The 18,986-nt window shown below is 38.1% G+C and overlaps 1 protein-coding gene across 1 annotated transcript in view; it reads right to left on the bottom strand.

Annotated features, from left to right (window-relative positions):
• The window catches only part of LOC131922040 (ras-related protein Rab-3C-like), a 122,972-nt gene extending 113,723 nt beyond the window's left edge, over window positions 1-9,249 (bottom strand). Inside the window, exon 1 of the mRNA XM_059276763.1 lies at window positions 9,019-9,249. Within this exon, the coding sequence (XP_059132746.1) occupies window positions 9,019-9,249 (231 nt within the window). The remainder of the gene's footprint in view (window positions 1-9,018) is intronic.
• Between the last annotated feature and the right edge of the window lie 9,737 nt (window positions 9,250-18,986).

The raw sequence follows: 18,986 nt of genomic DNA, 5'->3' as shown, positions 1-18,986 counted from the left end.
TGTTTTCTTTCTTATTTTCCATTAAATCATTCCCTTCATTTTACATATTGGATAACTAATGCCTAGAGAGGTTAAGCTACATAGAGACCTGGAGTCTAGACTCCTGCCTCAATGCTCTTGTTTTGACCCTTTTGCCTACATGTCCCTCTCTATATGCATCTTGCACAGTCTTAACTGCTTCTTGCCACTTACATATGGTCTTCAGTCCCCATAGCCAGGCAGAAAAGGTTTCTACAGAAGCAGAGGTGAGCTTCCATGAAAATAACTGAAGATTAGGCTTTTGATCCTGTTGTGGAATATTTAACTATGTAAAGATGTGTTACATTTACATTGTGGAATATTACTTTAACTGTGTAACGGTGTGTTACATTTGTTTCTGCTGCATTTGTTTAATTATCAAAAGATGTGTTGCTGTTTCACCTTGCCTGCCTAAAGTACCTGATTGGTCCAATAAAGAACTGAATGGCTAATAGCTAGGCAGAGAAAGGATAGGCGGGGCTGATAGGCAGAGAGAATAAATAGGAGGAGAACTCCAGGAATGAGAGAAGAAGGAGGAGAGAACGAGAGAGAAAGAGGGAGAGATGCCAGGGTCAGTCAGCCAGGCAACTGCCAGTCAGTCAAACACAGAAAAAGCAACAAAAGTAGGAGATACAGAAATAAAAGGTAAAAAGTCTCAAGGCAAAATATAGATGAAGACAAACAAGTTAAGTTATAAGAGCTAACAAGAAAAGAGCTAAGCTAAGGCCAACTGTTCAAAACTAATACTAAGTCTCTGTGTCATGATTTGGGAACTGGTTGGTGGACCCCCCAAAAAAAATCCTGGTACAAGATCCCTTCCAAGTGGTCCCAGCAATGTGTTCACGTGGCCATCTGCTTTCTGAACTTATTCAAAATGTAGATGTGTATTTCTTTCTCAGTTAAGGCCAGCAAATTGCCAAAGCCTCAAATTTTCATAGTCTGAATCCACCCTCAGAAGGAGGGCAAAATAAAAGGATGCTAGAATTTGATAAACAGAAAGCAGACATGAATGTGCTATGTGCAGCTATGGCAGAAAAATAAAACAAAAGTATGTCTCTCCTTTCATGCAAAAAGCTCATCCCTGCTCTAAATACCTACAGGCCTCAGCTTAGGAATCTTTTTACATAAACTCTCCATCTCATATGAAATTGCCTAAAAGCTCTACTCCCCACTGTGTTTTTCAATTATCACAGTGCTCCAATTCCCCATTAGCATTTACCATAATTGATATTTTTGTGTATTCAGCTTCAATTCCAAGTTCCTTCACAAGTGCATATTTTAAATGCATTTAAACACAGAATAAATGCTACTGAATTAATGAACAAGCAGGTGATTCCTTTTTGTTTCATTTCTCAGTTCTCATCTCAGGTGTGGATAACCACAGTGAAGGTTCTCAGTATCTCCAAGACTAGGTCAGGCATATTACCTGCTCTCCTCAACCATCAGCCAGATGGTTGGGCCCTCTCATAGCTCCTGTGCACCCTCCACTACTGTATTCTCAGAACCTGCTGTGGCACACAGTAGGCACTCAAAAAGCATTTGCTACCATGGAATTACTAAATTAAGTACAAAAGATTTAATGGAGGTATACCATTTTTAGAAAAGAAGCAAACCAACATCTATTGAGTTTATATATATATATATATATATATATATATATATATATATATATATATATATATATATATCATGTTTCAAAAATTTATGGTATCAGATATTTGGCACCTAAGGGCTATGTGTTATTTCACACCATTCCACAATGAAATGAAATGGAGACAAAGAGAACTCAGGACTTGAAGTTGCCCAGCAGCTGAGAATTAAGCAGAATTTAAAACCTGGCTCGCTATATTCCGAAATCTCTGCCCCTGCCATTGGGCCACTTGACCTCCATTTGCCGGAAACAGTTACTGATCCCACCAGGTAATCCTCTCTACCTCAGATGTTCCCAGTCTTCTCTTATAGCAGGCGAGCCTGAAGAAGGCAGGACAAAGTCTTTGCCACCTTCTGTATCTTGTCAGTGCTAGAAATTGGTTTAAACACAGTAGGATACAGGGATGTTGCTTTCAGCCACCAGCAGAGTGAATGGTTTCATGCATCTTGACATTTCACACACCACAGCAGCTTCCTCTTGGGAGAAAAATGAAAGCTGGCCTTTCTCAATCTCTCAGGAAAAGCAAGTGCTAAGTTAAAGGAGATGTGATGGAGAAAAGAGCATACACATGGCAACAGCAAGGACAGCCCTGGCAGCTGTCACTGGCTCTGGTGATTCTCCTAAGGAGCTTGTCTGGGCAGAGCATGTTGGCTCCTTAAAATAGACTAGAACACTCAAAGACCAGCCTCAAGTCAATGAGCAGAAAGACTGGGCTAAAAAAGTACTGAATGCAAATCCAGAGGCCTGGGTATTGTTGCCCAGGCATTCACTCCCCTTGTTGCGCAGTGATTCTTCCCTACACACACCCCTGACTGCATGTGTGCTCCCCAGCAGTGGCAGCAGACATTCCAGAAATGCGAAGGAAAGGAGCCAGTTGAATGTGTTCCACTCCCTTCTGCTGTACATATCTGTTTTAAACACAAAACAGATAATGCACCACGTGTTCCTGCTGGCAGGTAGGAAATTCCAACCAAATCTCCTCACCCCATAGAACTAGAAATTTCTTAGAACAGGGAAGAAAGATAATGAGCAATTATATAGTACAGAAATAGTAGTCACTGGGGATTAAGATATGCAAAAATCTAACATTTGGTGTTCTAAGGCGTCAACAGATCTTGCCCTGCCCCCAAACCTCATTTATACTGTGTGGTCAAATACATGGGCTTTGAATGTATTTAAAAGATGGGTGCTGGCATATCTTGTCATCCTTGGGCAAATGATATTATTATCTTTCTGGTTTTGTTTACCCTTATCTATGAAGCAGGACTATTTTGCCACCTTCTTTCACTGGGTTGTATCAAAAAATGAAAACCTGGAGTGACCATTGTAACAAGCACCTGTAATCACAGTACTTGGGAGACATTATTATTAGGAGTTTAAGGCCCACTGAGGCTACCTAGGGAGTTCCAATCTAAGACAAAAATAAAAAACAAAAGCCTGTGTTATTAAGTAATTCTACCGTGTGTGTGTGTGTGTGTGTGTGTGTGTGTGTGTGTGTGTGTGTGTTAATTTATAGCTCAGTACTGGGTTAAAAAATAATAGTATAAATGATACTCTTAATACAATTGAATATTAATAATGGTTTGGTCAACAATGTGCAATATCTTTCCCTGACCCAGTTTTCCAGGTCCACAAATACTGAAACCCATAAATACATGGAGCCTGCATGAGAGTATTTAGAATGCCAGCCTCTGTCAGACTGGAAATCTTCCTCTGTGTTACCCTCCCATTTTATTAATTTCCCTTTCATTCTGAGGCCTCACTCATCTCAGAAGTGGAGGCAGAAGTTTCTGTCCCACCAGCAACTCCCGAAAATCCAGCAGCTGCTTCCCAAATAATTGACTCAGAGGCTTAATATAACTTACAATGCTTGGCTGGTAGCTCAGGCTTTTAACTAACTAGCTCTTACACTTAAATTAACCCATAATTCTTATCTGTGTTTAGCCACTTGTCTTGGTACCTTTTCTCAGTACAGCATTCTCATCTTGCTTCCTCTGCATCTGGCTGGTGACTCCTGACTCTGCCCTTCCTCTTCCCAGCATTCTTAGCTTGGTTGCCTGGCCTATATTTCCTGCCTAGCTACTGGCTAATCAGCATTTTATTAAACCAATTTGAGTGACAAATCTTTACAGTGTACAAGAGGATTATTCCACAGCACAGAGGGACTGCTTTTCTCTAGATCAATGAACACTAAAGCCAATAACTTACTGAAGGATGCTTTAAAACTGCAAACCAACCAGTCCAGAGCTCACCTTGCACCCACTGCCTTCATGTGTCTCTCATACTCTTGGCCTCTATTCATGTACCCTGACAGCCAGACCATTAGAGCTAGACCCAATACCTCAGAGACTGCCAAAAAGATCCAAACTATACAATCAAAAAGTTATTAAACTCCCTTTCCCATTCTTTTCTGCAGAGATCTTGAGGGAGGCTCTTTCCCACAGCTCCCCATCATGACTTCCTCCTCATGACCATAATTGTGGTTCCTAATTTTCTGGATGCCACTGCGTCTCCCTCCCATCCAGCTACCGAGTGCCATTGTCTTGTGATCACTGAGTACAACAGACTCTCTCTTCACCGGCACAGTCATCTTTTTCTCTGTTGACCTTGTCACACTTAAACAGTAAAGCATGTTTCAAAATGTTCTTTTCCCTGACCTCCAGTGAAAAGGAGGACCACCATCATTTTCTTGATAGGTCTGCACCATCTGCTCCATAGATTTGAGTACAGTTACTAGTGTATAAAGTAACTTATGAACCAGAATCTTTTTTTGTTGTTGCTTTCAGAACAGCAGAAGGCAATAGTAACCCCCTCTCCCAACCTTCCCCTTCATATATGAGAACCATAAGCTGGACAGTTAGCCTTCCATTAGAGTCAATTGTGAATTTTGGAATTGAGCAGTTAGAGAGAACTAAACAGGACTGTGATTTGTTCACAAGACTCCACTATGGTGTGTGGGGTCTTCAACAGTCAAATTTCAATACCTGCCAGAACTCTTCAGTTTACACACATTGTTCTAAATTTCTACTTTCTTATGTTAGACTTTGAAAATAAACATAGGTTATGTTCTTCTAGGTTATGGGCACTGCACTGTTTTTCATCTTTCCCTTGGGAAGATGTTCATCCCAGATAGCTTTCATCATACTCAAACCAAAATACTATAAATCTATCCCTAGTTTATTCCCAATAGCATTAAACATATGTTAAAAAGAGAGAGAGCCAACTCAAACATTTGTAATCTCTGAAATGTTTAATTATTTTTTAACTTGAGACTCATAAAAAGAATAAGGAAATGAAACTTCAATAAGAAAGATTAGTGTGATTAAGATTTATAAATATGCTAATAGAATTCAAAATTTGTAAGTAAATGTAACTGAAGGGTGACATGTCTTTAGACAAGTATATTCAAAGTGGTAAGGAAGTTCCATAGAGATATATAATGTCCAGAAATGTCGCCCATGTTTCTCATAGCAGTTAAATAGCTTTATTCAAATGGTTAGCCATTGAAAATCCAACAAGCAGTTGTGGAGTGAGAAAAAACCCCACATAGTACAAAAAGAGAAAGCAAACCACCAAGGTGAAAGAGTACGAGTCTCTCCTCTGCCTTTTCCAGTGGAGGCTCCTCTCTCTTAATGTAGTAGAAATACTACCTGAAATCCAGCCTTATTCGATTTGTCTGTGTCTAATATATTTCACTGATAATCAGATATGAAGTTGATCAGTGTTGTCAGAGTTCAGCACTTATCTTGAATGTGAATTCAGTATAGTAAAAATTAGACCAACCCAAGTGCCAAAAGATGTAGTCATACGGTTCTGCTCTGGCGTGAACTATAATTGCTTAACTTCTCTAGATCTTGTTTCATAACTAGGTACCTTTATTGGAAATTAAATACTCATAAAGGTCTGGCATGAGAGAAGCCTCTGTTGACCTTGGCTGATGTTCTTGTCCAATGTGTACTGTCTACAGCTCTGGATGGCCACCCCAGTATCTGAGCACCCACGGTACTTTCCAATACCTCACAGCATCTCAGTGTCTTTAGCCTGTCTTGGTAAAGGGTGTAGGGCAGTGGATTAAGCCTCAGTGGCTTTCAGACTGTGAAACTGCTTCATTTCTTTTACTTGAAATATGTAATAGGGTGAGATGATATGGATTTTTTGATGTCTTAGCAAATTAATTATACATTAGCATAAGGGCATACAAATAGGCTGTGAAGAGCAGTAAATTGGTTTTTAAACCACCAAGATATGTCAAACCATCAGTGTTAAATATAGACCTGAGTAAATTTTCAGTGTTGCTAAGCAGTAACAGCTACACATAATGAAACATTTTCCACTGCCCTTAGAGCATTAAACAGAAGACCCTGAAGTTATCACAGGAATATCTACATTTAAATGTAGACCATGTTTCTCCCTATTATACCTTCTTTCCCAAACCTCAATCCAACAGTATAATCAAACTCTTCCAAAAAGTATCTTCAGTATACCAGGATACATGGTCCAAGATTATCCCTGTCATGGTCACAAAAGTCTACCACAGCAGTGAGGGTCAGCAAGTGCAACCATAGAATCTGGCAGACCAATCCTGAAAATCCCCTTAGCCACTCGCCATGTATGACCTTGAGGTGGCTATTTGGCATGTGTCATTTTCAGACTCATGGAAGATAATAAACACAAAGTAGGATCATCGGGAGAATAAAGAGACAAGACATGGACAATGCTTATCCAACAACTGTTAGTCATTTATCATATTTACCCCACACAGTGTTTGCTTACCGAAGTGTCTAATTGCTCCATGTCTTAAATTCTCTAACTGTAGTGAACATTCAGTAAACACAAAACCTTTCTACAGTACTTTTTCCAAATGTTACCTATGCAGTATACCAAATGCTCCACAGCAGTGTAAAACTCATTTTCACAACCCTAAAACCGTAGGTGTATTAAGAGCCCCCCGTAGAGCCAAACACAAAGAAATGGGGTGGTGCTTTTGTCATTTGATTGGCTTGGAGAGATTTGGGAGTTATGGCTTTTGTGATTTTATTTAAGGGACATATGGTATTTCTATGTAGTTCAAGTTGACCTCGAATTCACAGTCTTACTGTCTTATCCTCGCAAGTGCTAAGATTACAGGCATGTTCCTCATAGCCAACAAGATTATGTTTTAATTGAGAAAACAAAAATGATTAAACTAGTGTCATGACTAAGGGGAAGGAATGGTTAAAAGCTTCCATGTGACTTTTTTTTTTGGGGGGGGGGTGTCCCTAGAACTAGGCAATGGAGTTCTGAAATGAGGTATGAGGTTGGGCTGCCAGTGAAGACACATGGCAGCTTCACAAAAAGTATTGCATTTTGACAAATCTTGGATGAATCAGACAAATACTATCAGAGGCTACACAGAGCTTAAAAAAAAAGTGGGACTCTTGAGGAGGCCAGAGAACAGGAGGAGCCGCAGAATCAGAGCTGGGCTCTGTCCGGCTCCATGTGGTGCAGCATCACCTAGAAGTGAGAGAAGACAGAAGGAGCCAACCCTTAGTGCCCAAGAATGGAGAATGAGTTTTCTCTGGCCTGGAAGCAGCACCATGTTAAGGAAACTATCTTCATAAGTATAAGATAAGGCTACAAGGATCTTTTTTAAATATCTCTAAGAGACAAAGAAGAGAAAGAGCGTTGGAGCTCTTTGCCTGATGAGCAGGAAGTTTACTAATATGAAGTTAAGAGATATGTGGTTACCAGATTAATTTGTTTTTCAACTTATCAAAGCCCCTGAAAGTAAAGGGAGCATTCTTAAACTTGAATATGACACTTATGACTGTGAATATGACTGTAATTGCCTGAAGCTAAATAGGAAGAGAATAAAAGAGGCCCTGAATGAGAAGCAATGAACCCCATCTTTCTGTCTGCATGCACTGAGGGGGTGTGACTAGTAACACATCAACAGTGACAAGTTCCCAGGCAAGTACCCTCCCTACACACACACACACACACACACACACACTGCACAAGAAAGTGACTTCAGAAAATGGTTGAGTATTGGAGATGCTAAACTTGGAGCTGAACTGTTGAGCTTCTGTGTGAGTTCTAGTCAGACCTAGACGATTCCACAGTTAGCATAAGTGAAACAGTCATAATCCGTTGTTAGACAGCCGCCCATATATGTATATATATACTCACACCTTTAAATTTTATCTCTAAGACTTTTAAGATGGTTAAAGGTCATGCAGTTTATGTAAACATTTTAATATGAGTTGTTCTATTTTTTAAAACAGTCTAAATGCCATAGTCTGGGATTTGTCTCTCTTTAGCTTTCCATATTTAACTGAAGAAGTATCAGCCCTGTAGATCAGCCCTGTGCCAGTACCAAATGGTACTGTCTCCACATGAGGCAAAAAACATCTCCTAGGAAATCCTTGTCTATTGCTTTGATCAATTTGAGTGGTAGAAAGGGATCCAAATTGACTAGCTTCATGACTAAGGTTAAAATCTTCCATGTGACTGTTTTATTTGGGGGGGGGCATGTATCCACCTATGAGTACACTGCGATGTTTGTAAGACATTTACTACATGAATCTCTCTGACATAACCTGGAGTCTTAGTTACTTCACCACTTACATCATCTGGGGTCTATTCACATACATATTTTTTGTTTCTTACTCCTAGTTTTCTAAATCTATACCAACAATGTAGTTAGGAAACCTCTGATCTTCATGCATTGAGAGGGCAGAAAGCTAGCCAACTGATTTCATAATTTTGTGGGGAACTTCCTATTAAACACTTTGTTTCTTGTGCTTTCTTTCGTTTGGGTATACAAACATAGTATTTAGAGCTGACACACCAAGGTTGTAAAGTAAAAAAAGATTGTGCTCAAAGTTAGGCCCTGGACGTCATAAAGGAAGTAGCCCCACTTTCCCCTACCTTCTATTATTTCTCTTTTACAGTGCACAAAACAGGCTGACCCCCGTGCCCTGAAAAGCCAGTTATATGTGTATTGCCTGTTTAAGTATATATTATAAAAACAACCACAGAAGGAATCACAGACTTGCTCAAGTTCATGCAGATCAAGGCAGAACCAGACTCCCATTGAGCATCCCCCACTGCCAACATCAAGAGCTTGGATTTTTTTCCTCTTCTAAGGGTTACTGAATAGCATCACATGACTGCGAGGTACAAGTCATTCTCCATATCATCAAAAGTATCACTGCACACTCTAAAACACAATGTTCTACAGCAAAAAGGCTAGAAACCAGCCTTCGAGGACCCCATGGGGAGGGAACAAAGCACTGTGTTTTTCACTTGCATACTTGTCCATCCAACACCTCCAGGATGAAGGATGGTGTCAGTTCAAAGTCACTTACCCAAATCTGAAGCTTGATTCTCTTTTCATTTTTGAATACAGTTTTGACTTTGAAATCGATGCCAACCGTGCTGACGAATGCAGATGTAAAGGAGTCATCCGCATAGCGGAACAGGAAAGATGTTTTCCCCACGCTGCTGTTGCCAATGATCAGCAACTTGAACATGTAGTCAAAGTTCTGGTCAGAAGAGGAATCTTTCTGGCCGAACCGGGCATCTTGGGCAGAGGCCATCTATGGGGAAGCAGGCATGGATCAGTGTCCCATTTGATAGGAAGCTAGCAGCACACTCATTATTACCCTTGCCAGAAACAGATGTCAGAGACTCAGGAGGCAAGTACAGAGCGCTCCCCAATCCCCCTCTGATACTGGTATCCATGGCAATAATTCCCAGCTGGAAAACAGAACAGCAAATCTTACAGCTCTCTCCAGCTGTGTTGGTACTTGTCACCGCTCAGCATTCACAAGCAATCAAAGACACCAAAGGCGACATCTCTCAAAGTAACATGAAAAGCAAAGATATGAGGAACTGGCAGTGCGTGTGAGCTCTGAAACTTTGTAATCTCAGTGAGGGGGACACCAAAGTGACTGAGCAGGGCTTATCCCTGAAAATGAGAATTATTACTCTAGAAAAAAAAATCCAAGCACATCTCTATTTTATCTAATAACACCATATCATGTCAGCATCCCAACATAAATGCCAGTCTCCTTAAAATTAAAAATAATGATTATGATACATCTATATGGTTCAAAATGTAGCAGACATTGTTCACCTATTTAACCCTCTTAACAACAGGAGGTGGGTACCTTATCCCTACTAAAATGAGAAAACTGAGCTTCAGAAATATAAGATAATGTACTCAAGTTTATACAGATGGTAAATAGTAGAGGCAATTGGTGCTAGGGAACAGTTCCTCACCTCTGACCTATTTCTTGGTGACATCTACAGAAATAAGTTCAGTAATCCAGATGGTCATGTGGGAGGCATTTCTTGACAAAAGCATGGTGAATCCTACTTAGGTTCAAGCATTGGTTCTGTTACTTACCATCTGTGTGAACTTGGTTTTATTTTTAGTTTTCCTCATTTTATACTTGCTTTACTGTCTGAGAACTCTGTACATGCATGCAATGTGTTTGTTTTATTTTAATTGATGTGTTATAGTTTCTCTTCTCACATGAAGTGAAAATGACACAGTACCTACCCAGAATGCTCATGAAAGTAATAGATAATATATCTATAAATCAGATCTATTACTCAGTAGAGAATAGAGATTGGTTTCTTGTTGTGTATAAATACTTTAGGTAGATGTTTATTCTTCCTCATGGTTGTGATAATTTTAATATCTATCAAAGTGTCATTGTATCACTTCTAAGTACCACTGGCTTAGGAGAGAAAAGAGGCATTTTGAATGATGAGTCCATTTGTTTCAGCACCTTTCTGATGCTGTGAATTATTTGGCGATTGTTCTGCTAGTCAATGTGCTAGCCACTAAGCACATATGGCAGTTTAAACTAGACTAAAATTAAACAGAATTTAAAATGTAGCTTCAAGCATACAATCCTCCACACACACACACACACCCAGAAGCTAGCGTACTGGGTAGTTATATACAAAACATTGGCATCATTGCAGCAAATTCTACAGAAAATGCTAGGCTAGACAGTCTGTTTCCCACAAAAAGGTGGTTAATATTTATTATATCTTCTCTTGAAAAACACTATGAGTTTAGTGATGGTGTTCCTGGGATGGAAGCTTGATTCTCCATCTGAGGTGGTAGAAACTTTAAAGGTGGCACCTAGGACAAGACAGGTCACTGGGAACACTGTTCTCAGAAGAGAGTAATGTGAATCCTCAAGGGACCTCGGTGAATGTCCACAGCAGCATGTTGTTACAGCAAAAACAAACCTGGGCCCTGAGTCTCTCTGGTTTCCTATCTCACCCAGTGATCTCTGACTCTTACATGTATTTGCATCATGATGGCATCCACATTCCATGATGCAGCTAGAAGACCCTCCCTAAAGGGCTTACAGAGGCCAACACCATGTATTTGGGCCTCTACAATGTGAGCTCAATATGCCCTGTTTTTTAAATAAAGTATCCAGCACCAGGTGTTTTGTTGCAGAACAGAAAATGTAATAATCTTAGAAGGAAGGGTATAAAAGAAGGTCCAGCAAGGAGTAGACTACCAAAAACAATAAAGGGCACTTGGGCTCATCTAAGACACCTACGATGATGTTAATTGCCTGAAGCCAGGAGAAACAGCATGGAGGAGGGATGTGAAGCCAAATGAAAAGGAGGAGGTGAGATAAGAGAACATACCACCTTTCTACACACACTTATTGGCAGCAGAAGAGTGCAATTATTTGTAGAAAAGTAACACAAAGGGGAATATCTCTCTGCATCACAAAAGTGAAAGGTGATTAAGATTCTGATTGAACTTGACACTTTCTAAACTGATACAGACTTAAGCATGTCATGTAAATCCATGTGATAACAATGACATATCCAGGGAACAGTGATCACCAACAGGGAAAGTTTGCTAGTGTGTGAACCTGGGCCTGCAAACAGGCAACACCACCTTCTCTGGTGACTGTGCAACATACAGGCTCTGGTAAGTCTTACCTATCATTGGCAGACAAAGGTGAAGTTGGGATTAAAACCTATCAGTTTAACAAGAAGTTTCTTTAACAATAAGTGGCTTCCAACATCCTAATAGGAAGGAAGTTAGGTTATGGGTTTTGTTGTTGTTTGATTTTTTATTTTAGCACTGACATTCCTATAAATAAATCCCTTTCACCAATTATTAATGCTCCTGCAGGTCTGCAAGTGCCCTTCATTAACAAGGTCTTTTGATATTTTGTTATGAGCCAGCTTAAATTCTGGATCAGGATTTAGGATATACAGCTAAGCTACAGTCCGAATGAGAGTTTAAACTTTACAGAACTGCTCAGCCTACTAGCCTACCACATTCTACAGCCTGGAGCAGTAAGGAACCATGTCAACAGGATTGTGTGTTCTCCAGGCTGCCTAAAAAGAAAGCGTGGTGCAGGATACCACAAAGTTATATGGATTCTAAAACTGAAGCATTAGTGGCATCATGAATATGGAGAGTTTTAAATGTAATTGTGAGGATTTAGTTGGAGACATAAGATTTACCTAGGATGCATCAGCTCTAAATTCAAGGGCTAATGCAGTTTGTGTGTTGGAAGTGAACCACAGGATGGGAGGGTATTGAGCACTGTGGAACAATCTTTTTGTATACTATGAATATGTACTACTCTCATTGGCTAATTAAATGCTGATTGGCCAAAAGCTGGGCAGGAAGAGATTGAGCTTGAGAGCCAGACTAGGAGAATGATAGGAAGAAGAAGGACAGAGTCAGAGGAGTCACCAGCCAGACACAGAGGGAGCAGGAGATGAGTGTGCCATGCTAATAAAGGTAATGCCATGTGGCAGAGTGTAAATAAGGAACATGGGCTAACTTAAAATGTAAGAGCTAGTTAGTTATAAGCCTGAGCTATCGGCCAAGCATTTACAATTAATATAAGCATCTGCGTGGTAATTTGGAAGCAGCCCTCGGGACAGGAACTTTCTGCCTATAACTCAGTATGAGGGCAGTGGTGCTGAGAGACTATGTTTATCTTGAGGAGTTCTTCTGATGACAGGAATTTTTCTTTATTCTTTTCTCACTCTTTCCTTCCTTCTTTTCCTTTCTTCTTCCTTTGCTTCTTTAGTTCTCTCTTTCTTATTTTTTAAGATAGTCTGGCATGTTGTCCAGACTGACTTCAAAGCCCTGGCTTCAAGGGGTCTGCCTGCCTCCACTTCCCAAGTGAGGAATGAATTAGAAAAAATTTCCACCTCCGTTTATTTTTAAAGATTGTTTTTCTTCTTCTTTGTCTAATATTTCCTCATTTATATCATCAGTAAAATTCACTAAGTCACAAGAGTTTGTCACAAGTGTATGCGTGCTTTGTAAAACTTCAGAATAATGAAATCAATCCTGGCTATGAATATGAGAGACAGATTTAATGTCATTAAGAACAGAAATTGGTTTGTTCACTCTACAGCAGCATTTGAATGTCACTGGGGCTTATACACAGGCGCTATGTAAATTTACCATCATAAATACTAAGCTGTTTGAATGTCCTAGAAATCTTATAGGAAGATAGAACTGAAACTTTAAAACACGGATATGCAGGCAACTACCTAGTAGACAGCAAGTCGGATTTCATAAAACAAGCCTTTACACAAGGCCAGGGCAGGGACATGGGGTCAAGTTCTCAAGCATCTGTACACAAGGACCACAGAAATACGATTCTAAAGGTTTGTACCAGCTTCTGTCTTGACCAGCCACCCTTCTGGTGCTGTAAGTCACTGTAGACACTATCAGAATGTGAGGGAGCAACCCTGTAAGAAGCAATCATCATGTGCTCCAAGATGTCCCAGACATCTCTCCTCCTTATTCCATTCGTCAAACAGCACTGTGTTGGACACTCGTCAGGTCAAGACCAAGTTGTCCATGCATTTTAAGACAAAGAAATGTCTGAACCACCCTTGAGAAACCTGTAGTCAATGCACTTGTATTTCCCAGTTGCAGAGTGGCACCAATTAGAATGAGTGATGAAGATGTCACTGCTTCACATGCAAAAGCTACTACGACCATTGTCTCTATAAAAAAGGGAGCCTACTCATGCCCATTTATACATGCATAGTCACCTGCTCACTTGTGCTTTTGCTTATCCCTTTTGTCAGTTGTCTCACTGAATCAAACTTTCAAAAGAATGCTGCCTTTTAATTCTAATATCATAGCTAAGGGTGGTATGAGAATTTGCCAACTGGTATTTAACTCATCTCTTCTTTAAGCTTGTTAAGGTTCATCAGGCCATGTCCACTGGAATAGAAATTATTCATATGCATTAGATTACAAGAATCTCAGGTGAATAAGATGAGATAAGCATGGGGTAGCTGACGAGTCACACAAGAATCTTTGAAGGGCTACATTTAACCTAACAGCAGCAGACAGATGAGAGGCTCCAAGCCTCTCCACCAGTTACCTTATATTTTGTTTTCTGGTATAAAAAGCTAAGGGTGTAGGAGCTAAATAGCATGGTTCCAGACTTTTATCATGAGGCCAAGTAGATACAAAATACTATTATTTAAAAATCCTAGTACTATATATAGCCAATCTGACTTAGACTTGCTAACATTTGCTGGACGCCTGGATATCTAGACCATTCACACCCATGCTTTCATTATTCACTGTATATATGTTTAAAAAACATTTCATGTCTTCAATAAAACTGACATGACACTTCAAACAATTATAAAATATACCAACATTGTATAAAACTTTCTTTGTCTGCAGAATTAAAGCTATTATAGAAGATATGAGTTGGTTAAAGAACTTAGATTTTGATTTTATTGTTAAGAATTATATACCATGTTCAATTTTTAAAAGTTCCTTGATGCTCACAATTTTTATTTCAAGGCACAAAAAGTACAATACCAGATCATCAGGAATCAATAAAGTTAAAATTAAACAGTAATATTAAACTGCAAACATTAATATTCACACCCAAAATTTATGAAGTATAATCAAAGTGGTAGGGTTATTGCTTCTATTTCTATAATTTTTTTCCTATAAGAAGCTCAAATAATCACATTTCTTCTTGGTTTTTCTGAACAATAATACAAATGAGCTCCATTAAACTCTTCTAATACCCTAATCCCTCAACCTAAGAATGCTCATTTATCTTTAGTTGGTAACATAACATTATTCTAGTCTAAATGGAGCCAGTTGTGAGCCTAAATGTAACAATATAATGACTGAAATAAATAACCCCTGTATTTGAATTAACAAACACAGTAGAGTCACTAAACTTGAAGATGATTCAGTAAATATCACATAATACAACAAAAAAAGAATGAAAATAAAAATAAGCAGAACCTCTGTAGTTGTTGGGTCAGTATCAGAAGTCTAACTTACATGTAACTGAAGGCTTAGAAGGAAAAGGAGTAGAATGATGTTATGGAAATATACTTAAAGATATAAGGACTAAATAATCTCTAACTTGTTGGAATGTGTAAATGTTAATTGTCTGATGAGGTCACTTCAACCCTCTAAGTTGACAAACTACAAAGAAAATAGGCATATCAAAGCTAAATAGAAATATGTTCAGGACTAACAAAAGGAAACATGACTGTACATACATATACATACATATATATGTATGTATGTATACACACATATATATATGTATATATATATATATATATATATATTACAATAATATGAAGAGCAGATGATTACACAACATAATGGAGCCAGTAGACAATGAAATAATATACTGAAATTCAGCACTGGAAGGAAGAAAAATCAATGCCCAGTTTGATAGGCATTAAAAACTCTCATTCAAAAGAAAAAAATTACCAAAAATTATATACACAAAGCCTGAGAGAATGTACTGACAGAGTCTATACCATAGGTAAAGTTGAAAGCTAAGAAGAAGACAAAACCACATAGAAGCTCAGAGCAATAGGAAGAATACTAGACATGGTAAATAGGTGTCAGGCAAGTGTGTGTGTGTGTGTGTGTGTGTGTGTGTGTGTGTGTGTGTGATCTCTCTCTCTCTCTCTGTTTAATGAAAAAACTACATACTATGTTTAAAGCTAAAATTATAATAAGTACAAATGTAATATGTATGAAATTACATCACACAAATGCAGTATGAAGTATATGGGGTATTATATGAAGTCAAGGCAGGCTGTTTAGCCATGTATTCCATGTATTGTGTAGTCTTAAAGACTAAAAAATGCAAAGGTATACATTTAAAAAATCTACAAAGGAATTGAAATACATAAGAACATTTAAATAAAATGATGGTAGGAAAGGAGTAGCAGAGGAACAGAAAACAAAGTATACAAAAAATAGCAAAATGATTGGTTTAAATCCAACAAAATAATCACCACAATATATGAAATGAATCAAAATAATAATTAAGAGGCAGAGATTTTTCAAACTGTATAAAAATACAAGTCCCAACTGGACACTAATCATATGGTATGTATTGTGCATATAAAAGCATAAAAGTTGAAAGCAACAGTATGAAAATACATGCATAACATATAAGTACTATTAAAGCAACAATACCTGTATTAAGAATACATATTAAGATAAGGTATATTACCATAAATAAAGAAGGGTATTGGACAGAAATTCTTCAGGAGGACACAACAATTAGAAATGTGTGTCTGTTTAGTAATATTGGTTCAGAATATATTAAAACTAAAACCAGAATTAAAAAAAGGGAGAAACATTAATAACTGTATAATAAATATAGTCAAACTCAGTAAGGATGTAGAAGATCTTTATAACACCACAGATGACCAAATTGACATTTAGACACTATATTTTACAATTGTAGTCCACATAAAGATAGAGGGAATGTTCATGTTAGATCTTATACTGATCTAAAAATAGACCTAATAAAAAAAGAAATCTTAAAGAATATGTCCTCTAAATGTTATATAAGTGAAATTTAATGCATCATCAATACCAATGCAAGATCTGGAAAATACATAAACCTGTGGAAATTAAAGATATTTGTAAATCCAAGTATTAAGCCAGAACACTCTAAGGAAATGAACAAAGAATTTGAAATGATATACAATCAAATAATGCATTCATAAACTTATGAGTCAGCTAAGAGCAATCCTTAGAGGGAGTTTTGTCATTTAAATGCTTATATTTACCAGCAGAAAAGAAATAATCAAAATCAGTGATGTCAATTCTACCCTAAAAAGATAATTTTCTACTAATATAAGTACAAGGAACATGAGTTTTTTAAAAGCCAAAATCAATAAAACACAAAATAAGAGAAAAAGCTGAAGGCAATGGGCTGTTGTGAGCAAACATCAATAATACTGAGAACTATGCATTAAGAATGACAAGCAAAGCTAAGACCATGGTCTGCAATTCCAGCATTGAAAGGCTGATGAAGAACTGCTTCAAGTCCAAGGCTTGCTTGGGTTACTTAGTGAGATCTGGGTCATTACTGAGGTTCAAAGTGGCAATATACAGGTATGAGGTACATCCCTTCGAGTTATTGGTCGTGTGGGTGGTCCTAGGAACCCTTGAAACAATGGAGGCTATTGGCATTGCTCTTCACTGTCTATAAGAACTTGATGATAAGACCACTGTTGCTGAGGACACCACATTTTAGCCACAGGACTTAGAAGAATCAAGATAGTACTGACTGGAAGCTACCTCTTGCTTGCTAGCTTTGATTATACTTGAAGATGCTCTTCAGGCTACTGGAGGAGAAAAGTCATCACCAGTCTTATAAATCTGCAAATCCTACAAACCACAAAACTGGTCTAGCAAGATATGCCTTTGACCATGACTATAATAATGGTACAACTGTTATGGATGTAACCAACTGCTCTTTCTTCCTTCCTTTCTTTCTTTCTTTCTTTCTTTCTTTCTTTCTTTCTTTCTTTCTTTCTTTCTTTCTTTCTTTCTTTCCTTCCTTCCTTCCTTCCTTTCTTTTTCTTTCTTTCTTTCTTTCTTTCTTTCTTTCTTTCTTTCTTTCTTTCTTTCTTTCTTCCTTCTTTCTTTCCTTTTTGGCTTTAAGGCTTATTCCACAGGAGAAAACTCATGACTAATACATCTGGCCACGAACCTAGGAGTGAGTCTCCTATTATTTTACTAAGTAGAGATACTATCACACTTCCTTCTAAATACTTATATCTATACCCTTTACTTGATGCAGCACTCAGTCCTCATCTGAGAAGTGACTTCATAATAAATCCAAGTTCTTGAACTTAAAAGAGTAGAGATGGGAACCCATCCTTGTAGCACCAAAGTCCATTTGCTGTTTATGTCAATACTCTTTGCTCGCTGCTTTTGTACAGATGACACCCAAGAAACAAGTAAAAAAGAAATAGGGAAGCTGCCCCACCAACATTAGCAAGAAATCTGTGAAGGATGGGGACTAATTGTCCATTGCACAAAAGACAATCATGATCGTAGAGGAGAAAAGTCAGGCATTCACACATAATAAAATGTAGGAATGCATAACCTTTCTATCACCAATGCAACAGTAATACTTATAAAGTAATTTTCTATCACTTGGTTTATGTATAACAGGCCTGAATTGAACATCTGCCTTTCTACATTCACCTCAGAGTCATCTCTGGTCTGTGTCGACATTGTTTTCTCACTTCCACTTGTCTTTAGGCATTTTTTCCAGTCTGTTCCAGTCCCTCAGCATGCATTTTTGTTTTACGTTCCCTTATTGATAAGAAGGCTCTGCTTTTATCAGATAAACCTAAAAACTAAACTAAATATTAAATGTGAGAGACAATGGATCTCTCTTTAGTCCCATAAGAGAGTAAACAAAACTACAAGAAATAACAAAGAAGATACTTACAACACAATGACCCTTCCCAAGTATTTAGTTTAGTTTATGCAAGATTATTTTGTAAACATAAAATAGGATGAATATATTTTTCTTTCTTCTCAACCAAATGAATGAGTAATATTTATCTATTGGGTCCTCATTCTTTACACTGCCCATTTATGCCTTCTGGAGAAATCAAAATAACAGAAGAAAGGACATGAGTTTTCTAAACATAGTGATCTGTCAGAATTTTAACTATTCCATATTAGAGAAGTTATTTAATATTAATAAGCTCTAGTTACCTTGCTTTTAAGTAGGTAATGGTGACTTATTTATAACTACTTTAGCCCATATATAGCTGTGTATATAAGGGTTTTATACATATATACAAGTACAGTGACATCTGAATGCAAAGCACAGTGGTTGGCATAGGCCAGCACTGGGTGGACTGGGGTTATTTTTTCAGTCAGCTCCTGTATTATATTTGCTTTCAAAGTCTTGCCCCCAATGATGAGTGTTACTGTTCCCTGTGTCACTGGGCCCCTAGGATTTATTGATATGCTGAATAA

The sequence above is a fragment of the Peromyscus eremicus genome, chromosome 11 (genome assembly GCF_949786415.1).
Source record: "Peromyscus eremicus chromosome 11, PerEre_H2_v1, whole genome shotgun sequence".
NCBI lineage: Eukaryota > Metazoa > Chordata > Mammalia > Rodentia > Cricetidae > Peromyscus > Peromyscus eremicus.
The sequence above is the reverse complement of the archived record's forward strand: the minus strand, read 5'-3'. Positions and strand labels throughout refer to the sequence as shown.